This window comes from Bactrocera dorsalis, chromosome 1 (genome assembly GCF_023373825.1).
Source record: "Bactrocera dorsalis isolate Fly_Bdor chromosome 1, ASM2337382v1, whole genome shotgun sequence".
In the NCBI taxonomy this organism is placed as follows: domain Eukaryota; kingdom Metazoa; phylum Arthropoda; class Insecta; order Diptera; family Tephritidae; genus Bactrocera; species Bactrocera dorsalis.
In genome coordinates, this window is record NC_064303.1 from 2221609 (window position 1) to 2247022 (window position 25414).

Genomic DNA, 25414 nt, shown 5'->3' on the forward strand with positions numbered 1-25414 from the left:
CGCTTTAGGTGAACTCAACTGCTTGCCTTCAATTATTTCATACCGCCCACTGCTATTTTAATGGCTTTTGGTGTAAGCCACAGAGTGTACGATTATATGCGTTAACAACACCAAAAGTTGTCTGCTTTCATTTTCTGTCGGAAATAATTTTGTCTCATTCGCGGGACCTCAAATTCTATTTGTCATATTTTTTAACGCGGTTTTCATTACAGCGCTCATTGATACCCTTAAACATTTTGACAGCTTGACGTGCCACACGTGAGCACAAAGTTTGTTGTTTGCGCTTTTATTTTTTCCAATCATAAGAATTTTTTCCCAATACACACACGCACACACTCACGTGCGCTTGGCAAACACGCATACAATTGATTTGATTATAAAATATTTGGCAAAATTTGCACGAAACTGTCAATTTTCAATTTGACTCGATTGCGCGCCGAGTGCTCACGTATTTGCATGCTCCCACGCACACGGCTGCATAACGGTACTTTAACTAATGCCATAAGAGCAACGGGAGTTTTTGCTGCACGTTCGCTATTTACAACACGCAACAACGTCTTTTATTGTGTTTGCATTTGCATTTGCTTTTGTTTCTGCGCACTTTCATCGCGTTACGTCGCGTTGTCAACTTCTGCTGTGCGGCGGTGTGTGCCGGAATTCTCTTACTTTACTCATCAAATGTCAGCTCATCAAGTTTTACTGTCAACACATGCAGCCGTGTATAAACCTTATTGTTATTGTTGTTGTTGCAGAAGTGACTGTGATTTTTATTCCGTATTTATGTGTTGTAACTTCAGGGAATGAGGAAGTCCGGAACTATTGCACTATCTCTTCGAAAAATCTGCTTTTAAATCGTTGGGCATCAGAGAGCGATATATCCTAAAAAGGTCAGAGATTATTCCGAGATACACTATTGCCATCGTTTTAAGTGAAAACTTTACAACAATTATGCCACTCCTCTCAGCTCTTTTTCCTGCGAAGTAACGTCCAACGCCGCTACCTCAGGCTCAAATACAAGCTAAAGTAGCCGGATTTTAGAATTGAGTACGTAGGCGTACTACTTCGCCAGTCCATTAAAGTTAAATAAAAGGCGTGATTCCGAAAGAGGTTTACATACCTTTAGCGGCAATGTGATTCAAGATTGCTGCCTTTCTACAGCGGCAGCATTTTTGAAGTATTCCCCTTCCGAAACCCTCAGAACTTCGGCGAAATATTTGAGTCTTTCAAGAGATCACAGCGCCCTAAGGATGGTACTATTATATGTACTATGTAGAACATGGGTCGCAGCGCAATCCTAAATACTGCCATAGTACTATCATATATAATATTATATTATAGATCTCTCGGACTCCATAGCGTAATATCTTCACTCTTGAGTTGTTAAGCAAATATACATTCATCTTTCACTCTCTCTTTACATCTCCCATAATTTTTAGCCTTTTGTTTTCTCTCACAATTTTTTTCTTTCCATCTAGGTCTAGGACGATCTCAATTGCAATTGCGACAGGCTTCTTCCATATTGGACTTCTACGAGTATGGGTACCTGTTATATAGCCGGAAATTTTAAAGCCAATATCCTTGCTTTGGAGAGTTACATTCGATGGTAAGCGAGTCGGTAGTCCCTTGTGCTCTTTTGTTCTATGACTTTTGGACCACTTGTGAGCTCTGTAAGCGCTACTCTGTGTGATGGCGAGAACCTTCTGCCCTACAGGGAGCTGTAAGAGGTTCTCTAACTTAGACTTGTTTAAGTGCTCGACTACAGTGAAATCGCCGGAATTTACAAAAGTCATTGAGCTTAATTTGGCGGTCTGGCATTATAATCCCAATTTGATCCTATTGAAAGCCAGTCGGTGCTGAACTTTTTGGTCGCCCGTGAGCTCTGTAAGCTCAACAACCAGAACTTGTGCGGCTTCAAATTTCTTTTGGGATAGAATGAACCGTAAAAGGTCTTCTAAATTACTTGTTCTTAGCATAGGCAATCTATCGTAATTGATTGTAAGCAAGTTGGTGGTCCGTTGTTCTCTTTTGCTCTAGCACTTTTGCTAGAGAGGTCTGACACTATTATCCCAATGTGATTCAATTGGTAGTGATTCGGTGCTCCGTTGTACTCTTGCGCTGTAGTGCTGGACTTTGTTCCAACCGTGGGGTCTGTAAGCTCAACATCCAGAACAAGTGAGGTCCAATAAGTAGAACTTGTGCGACTGCGAAATCCTTCTGTCCTAGAGCGAACCGTTAGAAGTCCTCTGAATTAGGTTTCTTTGGATGACCGATCACTACGGAATCGCCAGTGGTAAACCCAACGGACTTGCTAAGGATCTAAGGCATATTTATGCAGAATTTATCATCTGATTAAATAGCGAGTCATTTTTCCGTTGTCATTTGTGCTCTTGCGCTGAACGTTTAGATCAACGGTGAGTTCCGTAAGACGGGCTTGTGTCGCCGCACAATGTCAGTTTCTCGTGTAATATCTGTATAGAGCAAGGCGAAGTAAACTAATCTAAATATTTTATGAGGTTGTTATGTCACAGCTTATATATTTCAGAAAACTTGGTGAAATAGTTGGGATTGATATTAGTTACCTCAAGAAATTTGTGGTAAGCTCAAAACGCTTCGTCGATCTATGGAGATCTGGTAATCCATGATTTTTAGGTGTTACTGAGCGTCATAAAGTACCAACTTTCACAGCTATTCAAGTGAGATCCAGGGCAACCTTTGGCGCGAGGATCAACCCTGCGACTTAACCCAACCTAAAGTCCTTTCTTTTTAAGTGACCTAATGAAAATTGTTGAGACTTGTTTAAAAGAAAATTGAATTACTTTTTATGGAAATATTTCCTACATCAATCACATCCCACTGTGTCACCACCTTATATATATATATTTACTCGCATGCTATAAAAATCCAAGAAGTACCATCACACACAGTCAGCACCGGAAAGTGATGTGCTGAAGTTGACGCTAACGAGTCAATAAGTAAACCAGTGCACAGCATATTTGGCGCGACGCCTAGAACTATGCTAAACTATGTGCCACGCGACTGCATTTTGCGCCAAAATTTACACATTTCCACAGCTATTATTACCCGAGGCAGCGGAAGTAAGTGAATAATGTAAGAAAAAAGTTGGTAAGAGAGGTGAAAATGTGGTGTGGAATTGCCTGGAGGTTGCGATTTTTACTTCAACTGGAGTGTTGGCTAAGATTTCTAAGCTGTTTTGACTATTTTTACAAAGCTAGTCTGCATATAATACACACTTTCGTTTCGTTGGTATTTTTCGTAAAACAAATGTAGTTTTTACCTTCTTCAACTTTTGGACTGATGAGTTTAGCAAATCCGACGAAGTGCTTATGTGATCAAAGAATTACAGCATCAAGAATTGAAGAAAGCGCTTTAAAGTAATCTTTATGTAGCAACTGAAGTTTTAGCATAATTTTAGGCACCTAATACACTAAAATTACCAAATTCCATTTTCATTTTAAATTTGATCAGCCATATCTGCTAAGAAATTGCTCTTTGGCACTCTTATTTTTTTCTTATCCCTCCGCCAAGCTTTCTTGCAACATGCCAACTACGACAATTTCTATTCCCAAAATCCCCAAAATAGTTAAGGCGACAATGTTTTGCTGATGACACTAACGCTTAGAGCCATTTGTAGCAACAAACTATCAATTTGTGTGTGTGTGTGTGTTCGTTTGCACATGTGTAAATGTTGGTGTGCTCTCGTGAACTTGTGATTCCACATGAATGATGCATGGGTTTGTTAGTGTGGCGGTGCCTTGTAGCCAGCAGCGACCAGAAGGTTAATTGCAACACATTTTATGGTCAACAGCAATCATGGAGAGTAGCATATTTTAAGGTGTACGAGCATTTCGAGCATTCACACTGCTGAAACACACTTATACTAACACAAGGCGGTGACTGTGTGGGTGTATGCTGCAACGTTGTGAACATTTTCTTATGGGCGTGTGCTAAGCAACGCCCCCCAGGGATGTTAATTTAGATGTCTTCCCAAATTCAAGCTTCCTTATAAGCATCCGAACCTACACACATATGTATCGCCACCAACACATACGTCACACACATCTAAGTAACCGTTAGTGCGCTTGTGCTTGTGCGTCTATGCTCCGTTGCGCTTTAACCTCAATTTTGATTAACAATGTCTGCCAAATGGAGTTGTCAACAAGCGGCAGAGCGTAAAACGAAGGTAGATGACGCCGAGCAGCTCGCCGAGCAGCTCTCGAACAGTGAAGCAATGCACATCAATTGACGGTAATCAAAGTAGGCGAGCCCAAGCAGCAGCAGCAGCAATTGCGGTGTTTGTTTAGTATGTTCACTCTGACGAGGAGGTGAAACATTACAGTTATAACAAATTGAGTGGATTTTGAAAAATTACAGCTACTTTGTGTGCTTACATTAGCAGCTGAGCCAAGGAGTGACTTTCCTTATATAAGCGCGCACAGGCAGCCAACGCGACAGTGGAGAGCAAATATGTGGAATTTTAGATCGAACGAAAATTTTCAACTTTTTTCTCTTCATTGTTAACCATTCAAATATGTAAATATAAACAAGAAACACGTTAACTTCATTACAAAAAAGTTGCCATACAACAACCTAATTGTGATCGGTCAGTTTGTGTGAAACCGTAGCATATCGGTGAGTGATAGTAACTCCATCTGAACGGTTTACACCATTATCACAGGCAACAACCCTTGCCAAATTTCGTGAATAAGTAAGTCTCCATCGTTTAGTTTGTATGGAACTATATGAAACTGGGTTGTGGGTTTAACGGCTTTTTCAATAGGGACACAACAAAAGTAGACCGATTTGGACAGTAAATGACATCATATTTTTCCCGTTCTTTGGACAGTTCGGAAAGGTTTGCCATTCATCATGGAAAGATATACATACAATCCAACTACGAGTCGATATTATTAAAATTTACTACCGAAATTCAGAGACATTGGCTTTAACTTCAAGGGCTAGATACACGCGACTGTCGCGGAGATGGATTGGAAGTTGTTATCCTTGTTGCAGTTGGGAGATATCTAGCCAAAATTTGACTTTGTAGTTGAGTGTTCGTTACTTCTCAATAGCACAATATTCAGGTATGACGTCTTACCATGTTAGTGGGTACAAAAAAGAGTTGGAGCAAGGTGGCAGCGACTCATTCCGTGTTCCAGCCTAACTGAGGGCTCTTTAAACGCGAGTTAGTCTCGAACACAGCTTACGAATACCTAGCACCTAACGGAGGCCTACCTTATTTTGTCTACACTGCAGATTTCAAAACTTTAGTGTTGAGCTGTTTAGTCGAAAAGAATGAAACCCATATCTTTGTCTTCTTTTGAAACCATCTCCTCCGTTTTAGCTTCTGTTTCAGCAGCTATAGCTGTAGTAGAGGTACCAGCAGCAGCCACAATTTTTGGAAATATACGGATCTAACTAATTATTCCTAAAGGAGGCCAGCTTTTTCAACAAGTTATGATAGCTAGTATAATGATGAGAGCTGAAGCCGTCAGCTTTCCTTACGAGCTCTATAAAGTATAAAGTTAGGGGCTTAGGTAAAAGCTTAGCAAATGCTGGCATGTCCACTGGAACTGCAGCTAAGATTTCCACCAGTAAGGTAATATCATCATCGGAAGCTGGAATCAATACTTGTAACCAAAGTTAGGCAACAAATCAGGGAAGGAAAGAAGATGCGAAAAATTAGATTACTGTTCATGTATCTGCTAAAGAAGCGAGGCCTATCTTCTTAGAAGGATACAGCTGCCAACAAATAAGCAGCATATGAATGAGCTATTGGAATCCATTGGTACTACGAAAGCTGTTCTATCCAACTATTAGATAGCAAAACTTTGTGAGAAGGAACAGCTTTTAAGCATAAGAACTGATTAAAGGGTATAAAGGAATCGAAAATAATTAGATAATACTCAACAAACCGAAACTATGCAAGAAATGGTTTGAAAGTTAGCATCATTAAACTTAAAAGTTTTCTCTGAAAAAATCCTGGAAAATCCGCTTTCCTTCTAACTGCACATAACCCCTTAAACGCTTAATTCAATCTAAAACTTATATAGACCATTTTTGTAAACCCGAATATTTCCTACAAGACTATGATATCTAAAATGATGTTTTTTCATTAAAAGTTTACTTTATAAAGCATTCAATTACCTAGAAAACGAAATATTGGAAACGAGATACACATTAAAAAAAGTAGGAAACCGTCAGGCGGAGAACCTTCCTCTCACAATTAAGAGCTTATACTTAGAAAACCTTCCTTAGCGGTATACTAACCAATTTTTCAGAGTATCAAGCGAAAAAAAATTTTTTTTTGAGCCACCCTAATGAACATATGTACATATATGTATAATAATGATAAGAGCTAGCACATAAGAGTTTTTTAAATTTTGCACATATTAGATATGTAAACAATTTTAGGAGTAGTGTACCCTTTTCTCACACATATGTATGTGTCTATTTGTACATTCAACTCTACCTACACGAGGATCCTTTAAAAGAGGTATCCAAATTTAAAACACAAATTTAAACTACTAATACATTTATTGATACATGTTTTACATACAATAATTTATTGGTACATTTTACAAGAACTTTGAGTTTAAGGTCGAAAAAATGTGATGGCAAATTATTAAAATAATAAAATATTTAAATGAATTTCAATTTTTTCTGGACAAAATGACCAATTTGAATCTAACTTAACATGACATGCATTATACATGAATACGAGTGAATAACAAATATGAGGGCAATCGAATATATTATTTCTATCAGTTATGAACTTTTAATTTGACATATAATTTACTCTTCGGCATTTCCAAAAATGTTGAAAATTTTATTTTTCAATTATTCCTTTATATTCGCACATTACTCGTTGAACATTTCCTATAATCTAAAAAAAGTATTTTGTCGAGGTATCCCCTTACACTTTTGTATCGAATACAACACGATAACTTTGGTGCAGCTTTCACATGCAAATTTTGTACCAACAGCGCGAGTAAAAGAATGGTGAATCGAACACTGCTTTTGTTACATTTCTTACACATATGCATTTTACTGAACAAGCTGCATAACAACAATGCATATACAAGTAGAAGGTTTTCTAGTAGTGTATTTTAGCGACTGGTGGCGCTTGCCAGTCTGTGATTAGCGGCAGTTTTTTGTTCACTTTGGTATTGCTATAGAGACTTTCATAGCTTTGTGGCTGTATTAGCTGGCTCTTCATATTGAACTGTTGAATTTGCTTCCAATTATTATTTTTCACTTGCAACTCTTCCATGGGCCCAACAACCGAATGTCGTTTTTCTTGCATTTTACCCTTATTGTTGCGATATTTTTGCAGCACAAAGGTGGGCAGATCGACGAGCAGAAAGTAGGCCAACTCCATGGTGCTAATCAACGAGCAACCGAGAAAGAGACCAGCAATGCCACCAAAGGCGACTGAAAGCAGCAAATTAAAGCAGATTTACAGTTTAAGCAAGCAAAGAGAGAGAGAGCGTTGCGCCAACAACTCACCCATCAAGTCCACCCAACCGAAGATTAAACTTGTGCGATAAACCATCATTGTCTCGAAACGGAAATGTACATCCAAGAAGATATATGAGTGATTGCCGCGCGTTTCCGGCGGTAGAAATGATGGTCGCGCATCCGACATATAGTTGAGCGAGTAACAATTGCGGAAACACTCACAAACCATGCCCTCGTGATAGTTGTGCACATATAATTCCTCCTCCGCGCGGTGAGAGTATACAAAGTGCTCTGCAAATATGAAGGTAGAGTGGAGGAGAAGTAGAGAGTGGAAGAAGTGATGAAATTGAGATGGGAAGAGCGTGAGTGAGTAAGTGGAGCTGCAAATTATTGCACTGTTAATGTAGCGTATTACCGTTATTCTGCGCCAAACACACCAAGTCCTTTGCGCGACAGGTAGGGTAGGGTCCTGAAAACACAAGTAAAGTCTGGTTTTGAGTAGGGAAATTGCACTAAAGTGAGTGTGATGTGCACATTAAGAGTATGAGTGAGTGCGTGTTTTATTGATGTTAAATTGACGAGCGACTGAGTGGCGCTCTTGATGGCTTGTACGTGCTTACCAGGTGGAAATAGCAGATCCATTGTGCAATTACAAAACTTCACCAAGTACTGTTGATGGCACTCCGATTGGCAATTTTCAATCATATAAACGTAACCTTGAAGTGTGCGAAAATTTCTAGCGCCTCCCTCGTCCTTTTTGTGGGAGGAAATGGAAGGAAAGAAAAAAAATTTTAAGGTAAAAGTTTCAGTATCACTGTAATTCAAGTCTTTAATGTGTCTTTCTATGTTTCTTTCATTTCCTTTGAATACAGAAGATTGCGAGTGAGGTATGGAATTCTGTGGTTCGAGTAAATATCTCGTTGAATCTACATTACACCGAATAACACTGTCTATCTGCCAGAAAACCAAGAAAATTATGACATAGTTCCTACTTCAATAGGATCTGATTTGATATGGAGCTTTCCTAAAAGCTTGGTGAGTCTTCATATATTCCGTGAATTTCACTAGTAAGTTAAACTGTATCTTCCGTCTGCGTTTTTTCTGCAGATTTGGGATGATTTGAGCTAAACTTGGTCGAAAATAATTTCCTTGAGTCCGTTGACCAATTCAATACTCAGAAAGATAGTCGGTCAGTTGCTTGTATCTTAATTGAGGACCCCCCAGAACGATTTGTATCAGGATTCTGTTTTAGTATCTGAGTGTATGATTCTTTATGAGCTCTTAAGAGATTATATATGTATCAGATAGCATAGATAAATAGTAGCGATGTCTACTTATGGATCTTTTTACGAGTGCTACATGACTGATCGGTTCATTAAACATGAAAGACTCAAAATGGTTTCCTGAAGCTAATTCTTTCCTTTTTTTGTCCAGAAATAGGTTTCTACACAAGCAAAGTTACTACCACAAAAAAAATTTCGCATAAAAAAATTTACTAAATCTTCTTCTGGCATTTACTTACATCGAATATGCACTCTCTCAACTTAGAACCCAATCCACGCGTGTTATTGTCATAGAAATATACGACGGGCTCCACTTCTATCATTGTGTGCGTATTTTCCGGTATATTCATTGGATCCTTATGCCACACGGTTGGTTCCACTATCATAACCTAAAAGAACTTTACTAATTATTTCTGTCTCTATTTAATAATTAAATAATAATAAAACCATTACTCCACTTACATTTACCCCTTTCTCGTTTGTACTTCTCGGATATTGTTTCTCTGGATTGACATCTACGCGCACCGTAAGGCCACTACCCGGACCGGCGGCGCCCGTATGCCAAGGCCACAGCGTATCAACCTTTTGACGCTGTCGTCCCTCATCCGTTTCCAAAGAGTTGAAAGCCCAACATAAACCATTTTTGCTACGTCGCAAAGAGAAGATCTCACAACAGTTCATAGGGAAATGATTCCAAATACATTCACTGAGTAATTCTTCGCAACGCCAAGTCATAAATGTCATTACTTCGGTAAAGTTGACATAGTTCAATGCATCGAGAGATATGTTTTGGAATTTCATAAAACTCTCAAAGCCAGCAAAGTGTATGTTGTCAAAACTGCCTAGAACACGCTCGAAGAGTTCTTGATTTGCCGGTGTTGCATCGGGCTCAAGATAACGACGCTTAGCCTCCTCCAGTCTTTCCCAATTCAGTTGGTTCAAATTACAAATGGCCACTACCGGAAATCGTATATGATAGACGGGCCAGCGTGTGCTATCTACTACAGTTTCTAAACGGCCTTCACTGAAGCGATCAGAGAGCAAGTGACTAACGTAAATAGCGCCGAGTAGAGCGAGCATAACGGTGAGAAACCAGACGCAGCTGTGGTATGAGAAACGAGAGGAGATTTTAAACGAATTGGAGTACCTGACCTTTAGTACTCACCGTTCATACTTTCCAGCGCGCCTGCTGAACAACCGATTGACGCCGTGTATTGTCGTACTCTGGCCGAAGCGGAAGGCCAGTTCCCAGGCGGAGGCACTGATCTCACCGGCCGTGCGTCGTATACTCTTCCAGGACGGCAGTTGTATTATCATGCGCGGCTTCTGTGGCAATGGCGTATGCCCCGGCGAGTAGGACAGCTGCAGCGCGTTAGCTTGTGGCGCTTGAAAGCGTGCTGGATAAACCATTTTTCCGTGATTGATTGGCGGTTCGATGTCGACTGAAAGTAAACCAAAACTAAAGCTCAGAAATTGTTTTGTATTTTTTTTCATTCCATTCTTCATGACGCTATGTTTGCCTAGTCAATGGTTTATAGACTTCTGACCGCAAATTATTTACACGTCTCATTCTCTTCCAATGACTGTTGGGTCTTACTTGATTAGAAGTGTGTGTGTGTGTGTATGTGTTTTTCAATATGCGTAGCAATTAATGTCTGTGTGCCTTGCGTATTTGTGTAACTGTGTGCGCTGGTAAATATTTACCGTTTGTTCCATAAATATGATTATTTACAAAGATTTGCAAAAAATTGTCCACACGCTATTAAGTTGGCGGGGTTTTGAGTGCATTCAAATAGGTCATGGTCTCCGTGCCACGTGAGGTTCGGAGAGTGCAACGCCTGCCTCAAGGTGCATAAACGGTTTTCTGACTTATGCTTTCAGTTGTGATTTCCGCGCTTTATTGTGTGTTTTGCTTTGTCATCGGCAGGAAAATTCGGTGTGAAAACAAAAATATTTACATACAAAATTCGAGATTTTGTGAGGTATTAGTAGCTTAATCACTTGTTTGTTCTATAAGTGGACTCTGTTGCATGAATATGTGCTTTTGAAAGTGATAAAGGACAATTAAGAAGTAAATAAATGAACGCAGTTAAGTAAATAATGGAATAATCGTATAAATAGTAGCGACTCTTGTATTCTCATTGCAGTTAACAACGGTCTTTCTTAATGGTTCCTTCAAATTTGAAAGTGATTCGCTGGTGTTCAACAAATTTAAAAAGTGTGAAAAACATATTTTTTTTTAATATTTGTGTATATTAAAGTTGTGAAAAGTATTGAAGAGAAGATCCCAAGTTGTTGTTCTAACCTTTTAATATCTTCATTAACTTATGCTTGTGTTCTTTTAACCTTATTCAAATAGTACGTATGGAAAATATATTTCTGTCGGCCGTCATTAACCAATGATGATGTGAAGCATTGGTTTGGTGGCCAGCCCAGAAGAAACATTATAATATCAGAAAACTAAATATAATACAGAGAACAGCCTATGCAGCGGCCACCAGGGCTCTTTTTATAGTAGGGCGAAGCATCGAAAGCAGGGCTAGTAATACCCTCCTGCATCAGCTATCTATAGACGTCTTTACTCGGAAAGTAGCAGCAAGTTCTGCTACTCTTAGGAGGCTGGAACAGTTAAACTTAAGTAAATCCGACTTTATCCTCTCAAGGTTAGATTTCAGTAGTCATTTCCGTGTGAGGATATCCTCTAGACGTGAATGGTGAAGTGGCTTAGTAGCGGAGGATGATGCAACCGCGAGCTATAATACTACATACTATACAGTATACTCTTTTAGTGTATCTGCCAGAATACCAATATGAGACTCCTGACTAACAGAGTCCCTAAATTACTATTGTGACAATTAGAGACGTGAGACAATCGCCTCAAGCAGAATACCGATATTATACTCAATGGTAGTTCAACTTCACTTGTCTATATATTGGGTTCCGGTGAGAAAAATTAAAAGAAAACTCTATACTTTGAGCATATGGAAACCAGTAACCATCTACAAATAACGAAAAAAATATGCCCCAAGTATAATAAGAATAGAACTAAAGATTAATAACAAATTGAATGGCTGTCCATAAAAAAGATAACGGATCAAAGTAGTTTCATTGAGAGCACAAAAAATGAAAACGAGATATCAAGATTATAGAAATACTAGGATAGTATATCAAAATGGCGCATTCTGTACTAATTCGGCCCGAAGTGGCAGCAGTCTTACCTAGTTACCTACACAATGAACGGAAACAAAAGTTCTTACTAATCAACTATATTTCCATCTGGTCCTCACACATATTTTTTATATCGACTTTATGTATATTATTCCCTACAAATGACATCAGTCTGCTGTTACTTTTAGAAATCTTAACACAACCTGCCACTGAAATTTCTAACCGAGCTCATTTTCAAATGAGGTAATAACAGATGCAAGTAATTACTTATTCTGACACTTTTATGAGCTGTAGCAAGAAATATTGATAATTTTCGTCTCACAGCCGTCTTTAGTAATATGTACTCGTATATATCTTAAGTTGAAGCTAAGTCTTTGCTTTCGCGATTAGAGAACTTTTTAAACCTTGAAACGTTGTAATTTTTCGACTCCAATTCGACTCCAGTCATCTACATGTGTCGTCACGATCTAATCGGTCACTAACCTATCTTTTTTAAGGCTGAAAATGCGCTACTTTACCCGTTTTGCTTTGATATACATTAGATCGTAGTACACGACCGCATTCAGGTAGAGGTACGATGGCTTAACATTTCTTCTGATATCTCTTGATAATTGTTCAATATATCATACAAATTGGATAAGAGTCACCGAAATTGCTCGTCGGTGCTCTGACTCAGAGAACAGAGACCGGAAACCAATTCTAACTTAAATCAATTTTCTAATTTATAGAGCAATTTCCAGTTGGTTACCGCAAATTCGATCTATATCATGTCTCTGTTGGAATCAAACATGAAACCGTCATTAAACAGAGACAATAAAAAAGACATTTATATTGTGAAAGTCAAGGAAATGAGTGAGAAATCATGCTCTAAAATCCTAAAAGATAATCAGTCTAAATACAAAAACTGTCAAGACATTTTTCAACAGGAGTTGGAAGCATATGGTAGAGAAACGAGCGTACACGGTTTGAAACGTATGCTAAGCACTGGCACTGGACGAGTAGAACGGTAGGTCTTCCGTGCTTTGGTGAAAATTAGAATTATCGAAATATTATAGTTATTTTATGCTTTCAGCGTACTTTGGGCTCTATGTGTCGTGTCTGCACTGAGCCTGCTAATTTACTTCAGTCAATATCTTGGCAATCGCTTTACCCAAACTGTATTCAAAACCACCATATACTCCACCAATTATCCCATTTACAAGGTACCCTTTCCAGAAGTGACTATATGCAACAAGAATCGCTTGAATTGGGCGCGCTTGGAAGAAGTTAAGCAAAAATATCTGTGGCATGCACATCATAACACTTCGTATGAGCGGCTTTTCGTGGAGATTGTCGCCATGCACGACACTTACTCGTTCGGTTACTTTGATCGTTTTGCGAATCTAACAGATAAACCGATAGCCGAACTCAATTATATCAATTTCACTGAGGTGGTGCGTAGCATGACTTGGCGTTGTGAGGAACTACTAACGGAATGTGTTTGGCGTATGCACAAAATGAACTGCTGCGACATCTTCATAAGACGACGCTCGAATATGGGTATCTGCATGGCATTCAATTCGATAGAATCGTCTAGAGGGCGTTTGAAGCAGGAAATGGATTCGAAATGGCCGTGGCGTGTGGGTACCAGTGGTTCGAAGTACGGTCTGCAGGTTCGTACATTACTGAACGAAGATAAGCATTCGCCGTACTCGACCAGTTCGAAAGGTATTACGGTGAGTTGAAGGTGAAAGTGTGTTCGCATTTTTGGCTGAAAGATAATTTGCAAGTTTTAATTTTGTAGATCATGACTGTGCAACCCAAAGTGTGGAGCTTTACGCCTATCGATATACCGAAAGATGTATATGCGCGTGTGTACCTCAATGCATTCATGAGTTTCTTCCATCCAGACACGAGGCGTGTGTCATCGAAGAAGCGACGATGCGTCTTTAAGGTTACAAACTAAGTAAGCTTATGTGATTGAATCAAACATACACTTCCGATATATTGTAGGACGAACAGGATAGTCCCGACTTTAAAACACTCAACGGGCACGTTTATATGTATGAGAATTGTCAAGCGGCGTGCCAGCAGGAGTACCTTATGAAGTTTTGTAACTGTACTGTGGATATATTCTTCCCAATTGGCGCGTACCCAATCTGCAAATTGGTGGACTTTCCATGTTTGGCACGTCACAACCGTAAGAGTTGCGAAGACGTAGGAATGAGTATGAAAAATAACCATCTTGTCCGCAGATCTTGTCCAATATTTCCAGGAGTCATATAAGGAGGCCTTTACGACTAATCATCCGGGCATGGTATGCAAGTGTTTTTACAACTGTCGCTCGTGGCGCTACAACATAAAGGTGCGTACCAGACCTCTGCAACAGAAAGAGCGTTGGAAAACGAACGATACTCTGTTGTTGGATATAAATTTCCAACGAGATTTTATTATCGTCTATAAAACGGATATAGTATACACTTGGGTCGATTTTCTCTGTGAGTATAGCAGATCAAACAGAGCTCTTTTTGCTAACTCAACCTAAACTCTCTCAGATAATTTTGGCAACATCACTGCGCTCTTTCTCGGCTGCTCGCTCGTCAGTCTTGTGGAGTTGTTATACTTCTTTCTCGTGAAAGTGCCGCAGCGTCACTTATGCAGCCGATTAGACAACGGTAAACTGCACAAAAAATTGCCATTTGGACGTCCGGCATTGCGCTCGTACAGGGAACGCAGTGAAAATAATTTAAATTTATATAAAAATGGTTTTAAGAAAATCAGTTACTAATTGAGTGGAAATTTTGATCTGAGCTTGAGTTGCGGCTTACTAAAGACGATTATATTATAATAAACTGTTTTTGAGGACTTTTGTATTTTAGACTCAAATTGGATTTTGAGTACAATATAGGCAAAATTTTTATTCCAGTTATTTCATAATACTTTGAATATTATTTCACTCCGTTTATTACATAATTACCACCACCAGCACTAATACTATTTCAATTACTTAATGGCTTCTATTCGATTGCACAATAATTACAAAATTCGCTCACTAACCTATAATGTGCCGCGTAAGAGTCCTAATTACTCGCGTGTCACTTATTTACTGTTAAGTGAAACTCTTCGGCCAGCGTTAATGTAATGTGGGAGCTTTGTAAAATCCACTTACACGTGCTTGTAATTATAAATATATATGAATGCTTTAGAATATATATATGTATAAAGCTCTGCATGTGCCGTTATTCATTTAGATTTTGTGCAAAAGGGCTGTTAATAAATGTGCAAATTTATCAGAAAATTTTAGACTCAATCAAATGTCAATTAAACGTGCATAAATGCAAAGGACTCACACAAAATCCGACTTTCCGAACGATAACAAAGCAGGCACTCAAATAAAAGTGCTGGTGTGCATGTGCATGAGTATGCACGCCCAGCATATTAGCACAAGGTCATTCGCCGGTCTGGTAAAAGTATAAAAGTCATGCAAAAATCCGCTTTTGGCGGACAGTCAATTGCCTACGAGAGTCATTTTCACACACGGAGCAGCGCGTGCAAGTACTCACTCTCATTATAGAAAGTACTCATTTTTTACTGAAGTTCAATTAAGGTTCGGAGGCTTATTAATTTTGAGAATGCTGTCACCGATAGTTTTTAAACCCCATCGTGCCTCCAAAAGAATTTCCAACTTCAAAGGTTTGTCCAGTGCAAAGAGATTTAGTGTGCAAGAATCGAGTTCTCGTGAGCAGGAGTGCAAGGTTTTAGTCAATTTGGTGCAAGAATTCGGACAGGAAACCACACTTCATGGCGTAAACGTAATGCTGGCGCCAGGTGTGAGCAAATTTGAACGGTAAGTTGTGAGAAGATCGATATACCCATCATTAAATATCATTTGGCAGAAAAAATTAACTTGAAACGTTCAAAATCAGTGTAGTTATTCCACAACCATGCACACGCTGCTACACACATTCCTCTTGCAGCGCTCTCAGCACGATCGCCTTTGTCGTCGCCTTTATTCTCCTCGTCTGCATGTGCCTCTTTCTCGCATCACGCTTTGCGAAGGGACAATTCAAGACAGTCGTCGAAAACACACACTTTCCATTATATAAAGTGAAATACCCCGAGGTGACGATTTGCAATAAGAATCGGCTTAATTGGTCGCGTCTACTGGAGGCGAAGGATAAATTCCTGCTACCGACGCATCGCAATAACTCCAAAGAGGAGCTCTTTACCGAAATAATTGGACTTTACGACACCTTCGTCTTCGGTAAATTCGATCGTTTCGCACAGTTAGAGAAGCAACCGCTAGATGAGCTGAATTATATCAATTTCACTGCTGTTGCACGTTTTATGGCCTGGCGTTGCTGGGAGATCCTCACGCATTGCAAATGGCGGAGCCACGTGTACAAGTGCTGTGACATCTTCATGGAGCGCCGTTCACAGTTAGGTTTCTGTGTGTCCTTCAATTCTGTGGAAAGGCCTAAATGGCATAAAAATGACTCAACTTGGCCTTGGCGCACGGATAGAGGTGGAAAGTATGCGGGACTCGCCGTTAAGGTTGTGTTGAATAAACAACAACATTTTACGGGCGGTATTGATGGCATAACGGTGAATTGATTGTGTTAAGTGTAAGCTTTGGCTGATTTAACTCACAACTTGCAGGTAATGATTGTGGAACCGGACGTCTGGTACTACACACCAATGGATATCCCCGGTCAGACGCGAACGCGGCTCACTTTGGATGGTTTTCTTAATAAGTATGAAGACGAGACGAGGCGTATATCCTCCAGCGAACGTGGTTGTGTATTTAAGGTATTTGAAGTTAAAGATAATTTGGGCCTTAAAAGCTGACTCCACTAAATTATATACAGGATGAGCAGAATAGTGATGACTTCAAAACGCTTTACGGTCATCGCTATCGCTTTGAAAATTGTCATTCTCAGTGCCAGCAGGAGTACCTCATAAAGTATTGTAACTGTACGTTGGACATATTTTTTCCACCGAGCCCATATCCACACTGCAGACTCGTGGATTTGCCTTGCCTGGCTAAATATAACAGTAAAACAAACTTATAAACAGTTACTTTCTACTGTATTGGCGTCAAATATTTCTTTCACAGACTATCTTGTCAACTTCGAGATACCTGGTCAGGAGAAGTACATGTCCAGCAAATATCCGGGCATTGTGTGTAGCTGTTTTGTGAGCTGCGATTCCCTACGCTATTTTGTCGCAATCAAATCAAGGGACCTTATGCCTTCGGAATATGTGGAGAACCGTACCGTAGTTGATTTAGACGTGTATTTTGAGCGGGACTTCATTACGAAGTATAAGACGATTTTGGTCTTCACTTGGGTCGATTTAATTGGTACGATTTTCTAAGGGCTAGTTGGTGCTGGTATACTTTTTATTCTACCCTCTCTTTGTAGTTTCGTTTGGCGGCACCACTGGTTTGTTTTTGGGTTGCTCTCTTATAAGTCTTGTGGAACTGGTTTACTTCTTTTTTATCGTCGTACCGAGACGTATTAGAGATAAACAAGGGCAACCACATCAACTACGACGCAGACCGTCCAGGGCCGAGCAAACTCAAATTAAGTTGAGAGAATATCGGGATGTGTACAAGGCGCAGCAGAAGTTCTAAAATAAAGTTATTTCGAATAATTGTACACTGTCCGTTATTTTTTGAAAGAAAAGCTATGGATTATCGATTATCTTTAAAACGAGTTTCTTTGTTTTAATGGAAGAGTATGTCCATTAAGAAGGGATGCATTATTGGTGTAATACAAATACATGGTCTCTCGTTTCTTACCGGTTTTTTCTGAACTAAAAGACGAAGCCTCTTACTGACGAATCTCATTTTTATATATTTGCCATACATACGATAGTAAAGTGTCTTACTGCATTCAAAACTGCCATAGTTAAAGCCACCGGTCGTATACAAAACGTCGTATAAGTACATTCGTTTCAACTGCACCAAAATGTATGCCATATTTTATATCTCAATATTTATAAAACCATTTTAGGATCATAATAATTATGAAGTTCTGGAAATTCCGTGATTATTTCCCTAATCGGATATAACAGAGCTGTATTTATGGTATAAACTGGATATGTTGCTCTTTAAAAACAAAACAAGTCGGCTGTGTGACTCTAATAGGTTGTTAAAACTTGAAAAATGGTCTCGGTAATTTAGGCTTCACCAGATCAGATTACTGTTGGGGATATTGTGACATGTTTTTTTTCTTTTTAAGAGTAAACGAAAGCCTTAGTTCAATTCAAACCAAGGATTAAGGTCGACGAGATCATAATATCCCACTTTTGTTCACATAATTCATCAAAATTTTTGAACAGATTCGAGAAAAAGATATGTTTTTGGAAATTCCGCGATTATGTAATTTTACATTCTTAAAATATGCCCTACACGTGTCACCTAGAGCAACAAATTAACACATATTCACTGTCTGAACCACCACAGTCTCGTGGAACTCTTTCCCACAGAATGCGTGTAGACTATTGAGTGCCGCCTGTCAGCGCCGCAGCCGCAATCAAATGTCAATCAAAATTAAATGTGTTTGTATTACAACTATTCATGTTTACAATAAATTAAAAAGCGCAGGTCAAATAACGGCAAATACATGCAATGCATGTGAACTTTATTGGCGCCCACTGTTCGCCAGCGAACGCCAGCGCTCAGCCGTAAAACACAAACAGTTGACACTTGTAAATAAAAGACAACCCACGGCAATTCCGCGCACAACCCCGGGGTCCACTAAAAGTTAATGTATTGTACGCCTAACGGTAATATGTAATTTGCGCTCTGTATAAAACCACTTGCCGGCGCCACTTGCCGCGCTAAAGTGAAAGTGCACGCGTTAGCGCCGAGGTGTAAAAAGGTGTCAACCGAACTTGGAAATAGAAATTGGAAATATATTTGTTGAGTTGTTGTAAAATTCAAGCACCATCTTCAAAAATGACCAGCAGCAATTCTAACACAAGAGATCGTATCGAATCGCTGCTTAACTCGCATCTATCCGCCCGCTAATTTGATAACATTTGAAAACCGCCGCGAGCATAACGAATCGCGGCCGAAAGCGTTTAAAGATTTAAAAGTCGTAAAGCAATTCCTCACCGAATTTGGTCAGCAGACCAGCATACATGGCTTGAACAAGACGTTCGAGGCAAATATGATTCGATTGATGCGGTAAGAAAACTTAAGGACAACATTATCTTTTGCCGCCTGGAGAATAATTTTGAAACTCCCTTCTAGCATCTTACACTCTTCCATACTTTTTTTCCGCATAGGAATGGTTAAGATAACGTTCAATTGCAGTTGATTATCATGGAGCTGAATGATAAGGATAAAATGTGGAACTCCGTCCCTGCGAATCAACTACGCAAAGACTATCGTCGAGTGTTTTCGTTGAGAGTGCATATCTTTATGAAATTTGGTGAGCGTCTTTGCTGATAATATTGTAGCATGTGCTAAAGATTCTTTAATTTGGTTGAGTACTTTCTTTAGCCTTCATATATCCAATATGTTGATTAGGAGATTAATTTTATGTCCTACAAAGGAAGATCATGAACCTTAGAATGTAATGAGAAAAAGCCTAAGGTTTATCACACGATCTTGGTGGCCATAAGTTGAGCGAAGCACGCAAAACACATTCTTTACCTGAGTTTTCGCAATAAAGTAGAACGATTTGTAAACATTGTTCAGGTTTTAGTCTTTTCGTGATAAAATTTCAATCAATATTGAGAGCTTGACACGATTCACGCGTGATCTGTCAAAAAAAGGCTTTTCAAAAAAGTACCTCTACTCGGATCGCCAGTTTTACCGCATTCATATATTTTAATTTAGAGTAATAGTTTTTTAATTTGTGCACTAGATGAGAATAGTTTATTACCGTGCCTTAAGATCAATAATTTTTGCAATTTGTATGTAAAATTAATATAACTTAAATCACTAAATAGTTCATTTGTTATTCAAGCTGCTCCAATGGTGTATTTTGGCGATTTGTGGCGCCTGCCAGTCTGTGATAAGCGGCGGCCTCCGGCTAATTTTGATATTATTGTATAGTCTTTCATAGCTTTGGGGTTGAATTAGTTGACCTTTCATGTTGAATTGTGGTTTCAAGTTACTATTTTTGTTTTTGTACAGCCGTTGCAAGGACCCAACGCCGACACGTTGTTGAATTTGTATTTTACCCTTATCGTTGCGATATTTTTGCAGTACAAAGGTGGGCAGATCAACGAGCAGAAAGTAGGCCAACTCCATGGTGCTAATCAGCGAGCAGCCGAGAAAGAGACCAGCAAGTCCACCAAAGGCGACTGAAAACCGCAAAATACCACAGCTTTACAGCTACAGAAAGCAAGTAGAAATACGCCAACAACTTACCAATTAAGTCCACCCAACCGAAGACTAAGCCCGTGCGAAAAACCATGATTGTGTGGAAACGAAAATGTACATCTAAGACGACAATTGAGTGATTGCCGCGCGTTTCCTCCGATATCGATGTTGAACGTTCATCCGTCATATAGCTGAGCGAGTGACAATTCCGGTAACACTCACAAACCATGCTCTCGTGATAGTTGCGCACATATAACTCCTCCTCCTCGGGGCGAGAGTATACAAAGCGATCTGCAAATACAAGAGAGTGAGCATAAGAGCGTGCGAAAAGAGTAAGAGTGCAAGTCGTAGAGCGATAATGAGTAAGTTAACTTTGCGCGTTACCGTTATTCTGCGCCAAACACAACAGGTCCTTCGCTTGACAGCTGGCATAGGGTCCTGAAAGCACAAAAAAAGTGTGGTTTTAAGTAGCAAAATTACACATGAGTGGGAAGAGAGTGAAAGCAAAGTGTGGAAGCGAGTATGAGTCTGTGGTTGCTGTGAGTGCTGATAAATTAGGGCGAGAACGAACCGCGCTCTTGATGGTTTGTACGTGCTTACCAGGTGGAAATAGCAAATCCAACGTGCAATTACAAAATTTCACCAAGTACTGTTGATGGCACTCCGATTGGCAATTCTCAATCATATAAACGTAACCATGAAGTGTGCGAAAATACTTTGATTTAGTTTCGTCCTGGTTTACGGTGGGCAAATCAAGTGAGAGAGAACAAATTTAAAGGAAAACTGTAAATTCATTTTAAACTCTTTAAATGACTGAATAAATAGTAGAATAATAGACGTTATGAGACCTCATTCCTTACGCCTTCTTCACTTTTCCTTAAAAAAGGGTTAGAGTGGGATTGTAAGTCTTGACAGACATACATACGCAGAATCCTCAAGATATAGTGTCTACTACGTATATGTAAATCTGCATCACTCTTCTTAAAATTTAGTCTTATATTGAGTTCATACAGTGCCGAACCTCGAACTGTTATTTTATGTCAGCTAATCCTTGATTTGTAAAATATGAGCTTTTCTGGAGCTTTAAGCTTAAAGGTATTTAATAACACGGTCGCTTCAGGGCTTACATAAGTGAGTCAGTGAATTCATTTCGATAGGGAGGTTTTGTATGGGTAATACTGTTACAGTGTTGGAGTCTAGAGAGAGATAGAGCGACAATCGCGGTGTTAAGAAATTGGCTTTCTTTGTATAAGTACCGATAGTATACTTCCTGATAGTTACAATAGGGTATATCAATGTTTACAAAAACTTGAAGCTCATATGTCAAATGGGTTGTTAGAGTCCTGAAGCCAGAATAGGTATCTTAAGCGACACCTATTCGCACAAATTGTTCCGACTACGTGCCACTTCGAGCATTTCTCAGGCTAGGTTAGATGGCAGATCAAAGATCATTACTCACAAAGGTTCTTATGACCTATTGGTGGCCGCGCTAATCCTGTTCAGACGGACCGCCCGTGAGACCGTCTCTGTCGAATGATGCGAAAGAGCAATGGAATGAATGAAGGAGCTTTTAAAATAGGTATAAAAAGATGAACTACATTGATTTTAATCATTTGTTTATACCGTTTTAATATACCGTTTGAATTCAGCATAAGCTCCTTATCTTGAATAACAGAACAGTGTACGCAAAGGCAGTAGAAAATAGCTCCAGCCTTGAAGAATTGTCTGTGGAAAACCTGCATGGCTGAGTACTTACCTTCATTAAAAAGCTACTCATAATATATAGGGCGAGCTTAACCACAACAGCATGAGCAGTTATTATTAATATCAGAACTAAGTTTGCGACAAAGCCTTTGGATCCAAAGAACATCAAGCCTCAATCGACGAAGATCCTCGAATATGCTCAGCAAAACTAACCGCTGTGAATATAAATCAGGAGCCACTTGGGGTAGAAGATTCCTTATATTTTTTAATGGCGTGGAGGTAGAAGTTTACATTTTGTAAATTACAAGTTCATAGAATTCTCAAGAGATGTAACCCAACGAAATTTGTTGACCAATGCGATACTTACAAACCGCGAAAAAATCTTTTTGTTGCTCTAATGAAGACTATAAACCGTTCTTAAGTACTTGGTTAGGGGGGATTATTAAAAGATTCCAAAAGAGGTGAACATAAAATGTCAGTTGTATTTCTTTATGGCCAGATTTGATGTATCTTAGCGAGTAAGTGACACTATCACAAATAATTGCTTTCATAAATCTTGGAAAGTTGCTCACCCTACACGATGAAACCGATGAGGATAACCCATCTGTTCAAATATATTCATGATTATTTCATAGATATGAGTGCCTAATTCTCCATAGCACTAATTACTACCTTATGACATAATGCCATACATAAAAAAGTAATAAGCTTCTTCGGGCAATCGCTTACATTGAAAATGCATTCTCTTGACTTAGTACTCAATCGACGAGTACTATTGTCATGGAAATACATTTCGGGTTCCACCTCCACCAAAGCGTGCATATTTTCCAGTATGTTGATTGGATCCTTATGCCACACATTTGGCTCCGAAATCATAACCTAAGAAACTTTATTAATTAATGCATGCTTCATTTAAATAAATCTATTTCTCATCTTACATTTACTCCCTTCTCATTGGTGCTGCTTGGATAGTGTTTCTTCGGATTAATAAGTGCGCGTACGATGAGTCCACTACCTGGACTGGCGGCGCCTGTATGCCAAGGCCATAGCTTATCGACTTTTTGCTTCTGACGTCCCTCATCCGTTTCCAAAGAGTTGAAAGCCCAACAGAGACCATTTTTGCTGCGTCGCAAAGAGAAGATGTCACAACAGTTCATGGGGAAATGATTCCATACACAATGACTCAAGAACTCCTCGCAACGCCAAGTCATAAAAATCATTACTTGTGTGAAGTTGACGTAATTCAACGCATCGAGAGAAATATTTTTGAATTTCATAAAACTTTCAAAACCGGCAAACTTTATATTATCAAAACTGCCAAGAACACGCTCGAAGAGTTCCTGACTTTCCGGTGTCACATCGGGCTCGAGATAACGACGCTTAGCCTCTTCCAGCCGTTGCCAATTTAGTTGATTCATATTGCATATAGACACTACTGGAAAGCTGACGTGATAGATGGGATAGCGCGTGCTATCCACTACAGTCTCCAATCGGCCTTCTCTGAAACGTTCGGAGAGCAAGTTGCTGACGTAAATAGCGCCGAATAGAGCGAGCATGACGGTAAGGAACCAGATGCAACTGTGTTATGAGAAATTAAAGGAGATTGCAAATTAATTGGAGTATTTCAATCACTACTCACCGTTCATACTTTCCAGCGCGTCTGCTAAACAACCGATTAACGCCGTGTATTGTCGTGTTCTGGCCGAAGCGGAAGGCCAGCTCCCAGGCGGAGGCACTGATCTCACCGGCCGTGCGTCGTATACTCTTCAAGGACGGCAGCTGTATTATCATGCGCGGCTTCTGTGGTAATGGCGTATGCCCCGGCGAGTAGGACAGCTGCAGCGCGTTAGCTTGTGGTGCTTGAAAGCGTGCTGGATAAACCATTGTTCCGTGATTGATTGGCGGTCTGATGTCGACTGAAAGTAAACCAGAACTAAAGCTCACTAGGCTGGCTAGAAAATGTTTTGTATTTTCTTCCATTCTTTCTTTCCATGACGCTATGTTTGTCTAGTCAATGGTTTATAGACTTCTGACCGCAAATTATTTACACGTCTCATCCTCTTCCAATGACTGTTGGGTCTCACTTGATATGAGTTTGTGTGTGAGTGCGTGTGTTTTTCAATATGCGTAGCAATTAATGTCTGTGTGCTTTGTGTATTTGTGTAACTGTTTGCGCTGGTAAATATTTACCGTTTGTTCCATAAATATGATTATTTACAAAGATTTGCAAAAAATTGTCCACACGCTATTGAGTTGGCGGGTTTTTGAGTACATTCAAACAGGTCACGGTCTCCGTGACACGTGTGGTGCGACAGTGCAACGCCTGCCTCAAGGTGCATAAACGGTTTTCTGACTTATGCTTTCAGTTGTGATTTCCGCGCTTTATTGTGTGTTTTGCTTTGTCATCGGCAGGAAAATTCGGTGTGAAAACAAAATTATTTACATACAAAATTCAAGAGTTTGTGAGGAATTAGTAGCTTAATCACTTGTTTGCTCTGTAAATGGGCTCTGTGCATGAATATGTGCTTTTGAAAGTGATAAAGGACAATTAAATAATAAATAAATTTAAGTAATTAAATACATAAAAGAATATTCATATAAATAGTAGCGCGTCTTGTGTCCTGGTTGCAGCTAAAACTTGGTTTTCTTCATAGTTCTTTGCAGTTTGAAAGTGCTTCATGAGTTTTCCATAGAATTTTAAAATGTGTTAAAGGAATCTTTTGGAAAGAAATTTCTGTCAAGACATTTGCCTACATGAGTTGGAATAATATGGTAGAGAAACGACCATGCACATACTTAGCTCTGGCACTGGGCAAGCGGAGTGGTAGGTCTTCCGTGCTACATAAGAAGCCTATGCAAAATAAGGAATGTTAGAAATCTTTCAGGCTTTAAACGCACTTTGGCACTGTGCGTCATGTCTGTAGAGAGCCTCAAATACTTCACAGGGAACGCAGCAAAAATAATTAAATTTTATATAGAAATGGTTTTAAGAAAATCAGTTACTCATAGTTGAGGTCTATTAAAGGCGATCAAACTGTAATTAACTGTTTTGATGTCTTTTGTATTTTAAGCTCTCTATTGGATTTTGAGTACAATTTCATAAAATTTTGAATATTAATTCCCTCCGTTTATTACATAATTACTAGCATTAGCGCTACTGTAATTCCCCCTGCATAGGGTTGTGCGCTGGGTTTGGGACCCGCCACGTAAAAAAACACCCCCAATGAAAAGGAACAACAAGCCTCGGATGAGTGACCCCCCTTTTGATGACGACCATGGCTACTGTAATTTAAATTACTTAATTAGTTTTTTTCGATTACAGAATTCTCTCACTAAACCATGCTGCGCAAGAGTCCTAATTGGAGAGTGGAGTCATGTGGATAAGTTCACGCAAGTGCGGAAAGTTTGCTGATTGCCATTCACTTGGGAGTGGCCAGAAACGAATCTTTCACATATGGCG

At 39.4% G+C, this 25414-nt stretch overlaps 4 protein-coding genes across 4 annotated transcripts; 2 read left to right on the forward strand and 2 right to left on the reverse strand.

Moving 5' to 3' along the window:
- Positions 1 to 6972: 6972 nt before the first annotated feature.
- LOC105232465 (pickpocket protein 19-like) lies at positions 6973 to 10198 on the reverse strand. The gene is made up of 7 exons (XM_049459102.1): positions 9928 to 10198; positions 9225 to 9864; positions 9002 to 9151; positions 8100 to 8232; positions 7895 to 7948; positions 7528 to 7770; positions 6973 to 7452 (listed from the first exon to the last, which is right to left on the reverse strand). Exons 1-7 carry the CDS (start codon positions 10170 to 10172, stop codon positions 7115 to 7117), a joined length of 1803 nt encoding a protein of 600 aa, XP_049315059.1. The 5' UTR covers positions 10173 to 10198; the 3' UTR covers positions 6973 to 7114.
- A 2275-nt stretch (positions 10199 to 12473) lies between these two features.
- On the forward strand, positions 12474 to 15074 carry LOC109579961 (pickpocket protein 19). The gene is made up of 6 exons (XM_019992432.2): positions 12474 to 12936; positions 13003 to 13645; positions 13714 to 13863; positions 13923 to 14109; positions 14165 to 14407; positions 14465 to 15074. Exons 1-6 carry the CDS (start codon positions 12698 to 12700, stop codon positions 14695 to 14697), a joined length of 1695 nt encoding a protein of 564 aa, XP_019847991.2. The 5' UTR covers positions 12474 to 12697; the 3' UTR covers positions 14698 to 15074.
- A 467-nt stretch (positions 15075 to 15541) lies between these two features.
- Positions 15542 to 17544, forward strand: LOC105232466 (pickpocket protein 19-like). Its single transcript, XM_049446752.1, has 6 exons — positions 15542 to 15756; positions 15887 to 16514; positions 16569 to 16718; positions 16778 to 16964; positions 17026 to 17271; positions 17333 to 17544. Exons 1-6 carry the CDS (start codon positions 15542 to 15544, stop codon positions 17542 to 17544), a joined length of 1638 nt encoding a protein of 545 aa, XP_049302709.1.
- Positions 17545 to 19804: 2260 nt separating this feature from the next.
- LOC105232467 (pickpocket protein 19-like) lies at positions 19805 to 24357 on the reverse strand. The gene is made up of 7 exons (XM_049459159.1): positions 23594 to 24357; positions 22893 to 23532; positions 22684 to 22833; positions 20851 to 20983; positions 20635 to 20688; positions 20299 to 20541; positions 19805 to 20231 (listed from the first exon to the last, which is right to left on the reverse strand). The coding sequence occupies exons 1-7, from the start codon at positions 23932 to 23934 to the stop codon at positions 19876 to 19878; spliced, it is 1917 nt and encodes a 638-aa protein (XP_049315116.1). The 5' UTR covers positions 23935 to 24357; the 3' UTR covers positions 19805 to 19875.
- Positions 24358 to 25414: the final 1057 nt, after the last annotated feature.

Bases quoted from the DNA above. Each gene is read 5' to 3' on its own strand.
- LOC105232465 (XM_049459102.1), bottom strand. From the start codon at position 10,172: ATGGTTTATCCAGCACGCTTTCAAGCGCCACAAGCTAACGCGCTGCAG. The intron at 7,949-8,099 runs GTAAGCACGTAC...TTGTGTTTTCAG, and splicing joins GGATCTGCTATTTCCACCTG to GACCCTACCCTACCTGTCGC. The intron at 7,771-7,894 runs GTAATACGCTAC...TCATATTTGCAG, and splicing joins GTGTTTGGCGCAGAATAACG to AGCACTTTGTATACTCTCAC.
- LOC109579961 (XM_019992432.2), top strand. From the start codon at position 12,698: ATGTCTCTGTTGGAATCAAACATGAAACCGTCATTAAACAGAGACAAT. The intron at 13,646-13,713 runs GTGAGTTGAAGG...TTAATTTTGTAG, and splicing joins CCAGTTCGAAAGGTATTACG to ATCATGACTGTGCAACCCAA. The intron at 14,110-14,164 runs GTAAGAGTTGCG...TCTTGTCCGCAG, and splicing joins ATGTTTGGCACGTCACAACC to ATCTTGTCCAATATTTCCAG.
- LOC105232467 (XM_049459159.1), bottom strand. From the start codon at position 23,934: ATGGAAGAAAATACAAAACATTTTCTAGCCAGCCTAGTGAGCTTTAGT. The intron at 23,533-23,593 runs GTGAGTAGTGAT...CTCATAACACAG, and splicing joins CGCGCTGGAAAGTATGAACG to TTGCATCTGGTTCCTTACCG. The intron at 20,232-20,298 runs GTAAGTTGTTGG...TGCGGTTTTCAG, and splicing joins CGGTTGGGTGGACTTAATTG to TCGCCTTTGGTGGACTTGCT.
- LOC105232466 (XM_049446752.1), top strand. From the start codon at position 15,542: ATGCTGTCACCGATAGTTTTTAAACCCCATCGTGCCTCCAAAAGAATT. The intron at 15,757-15,886 runs GTAAGTTGTGAG...TTCCTCTTGCAG, and splicing joins GGTGTGAGCAAATTTGAACG to CGCTCTCAGCACGATCGCCT. The intron at 17,272-17,332 runs GTACGATTTTCT...CTCTCTTTGTAG, and splicing joins CACTTGGGTCGATTTAATTG to TTTCGTTTGGCGGCACCACT.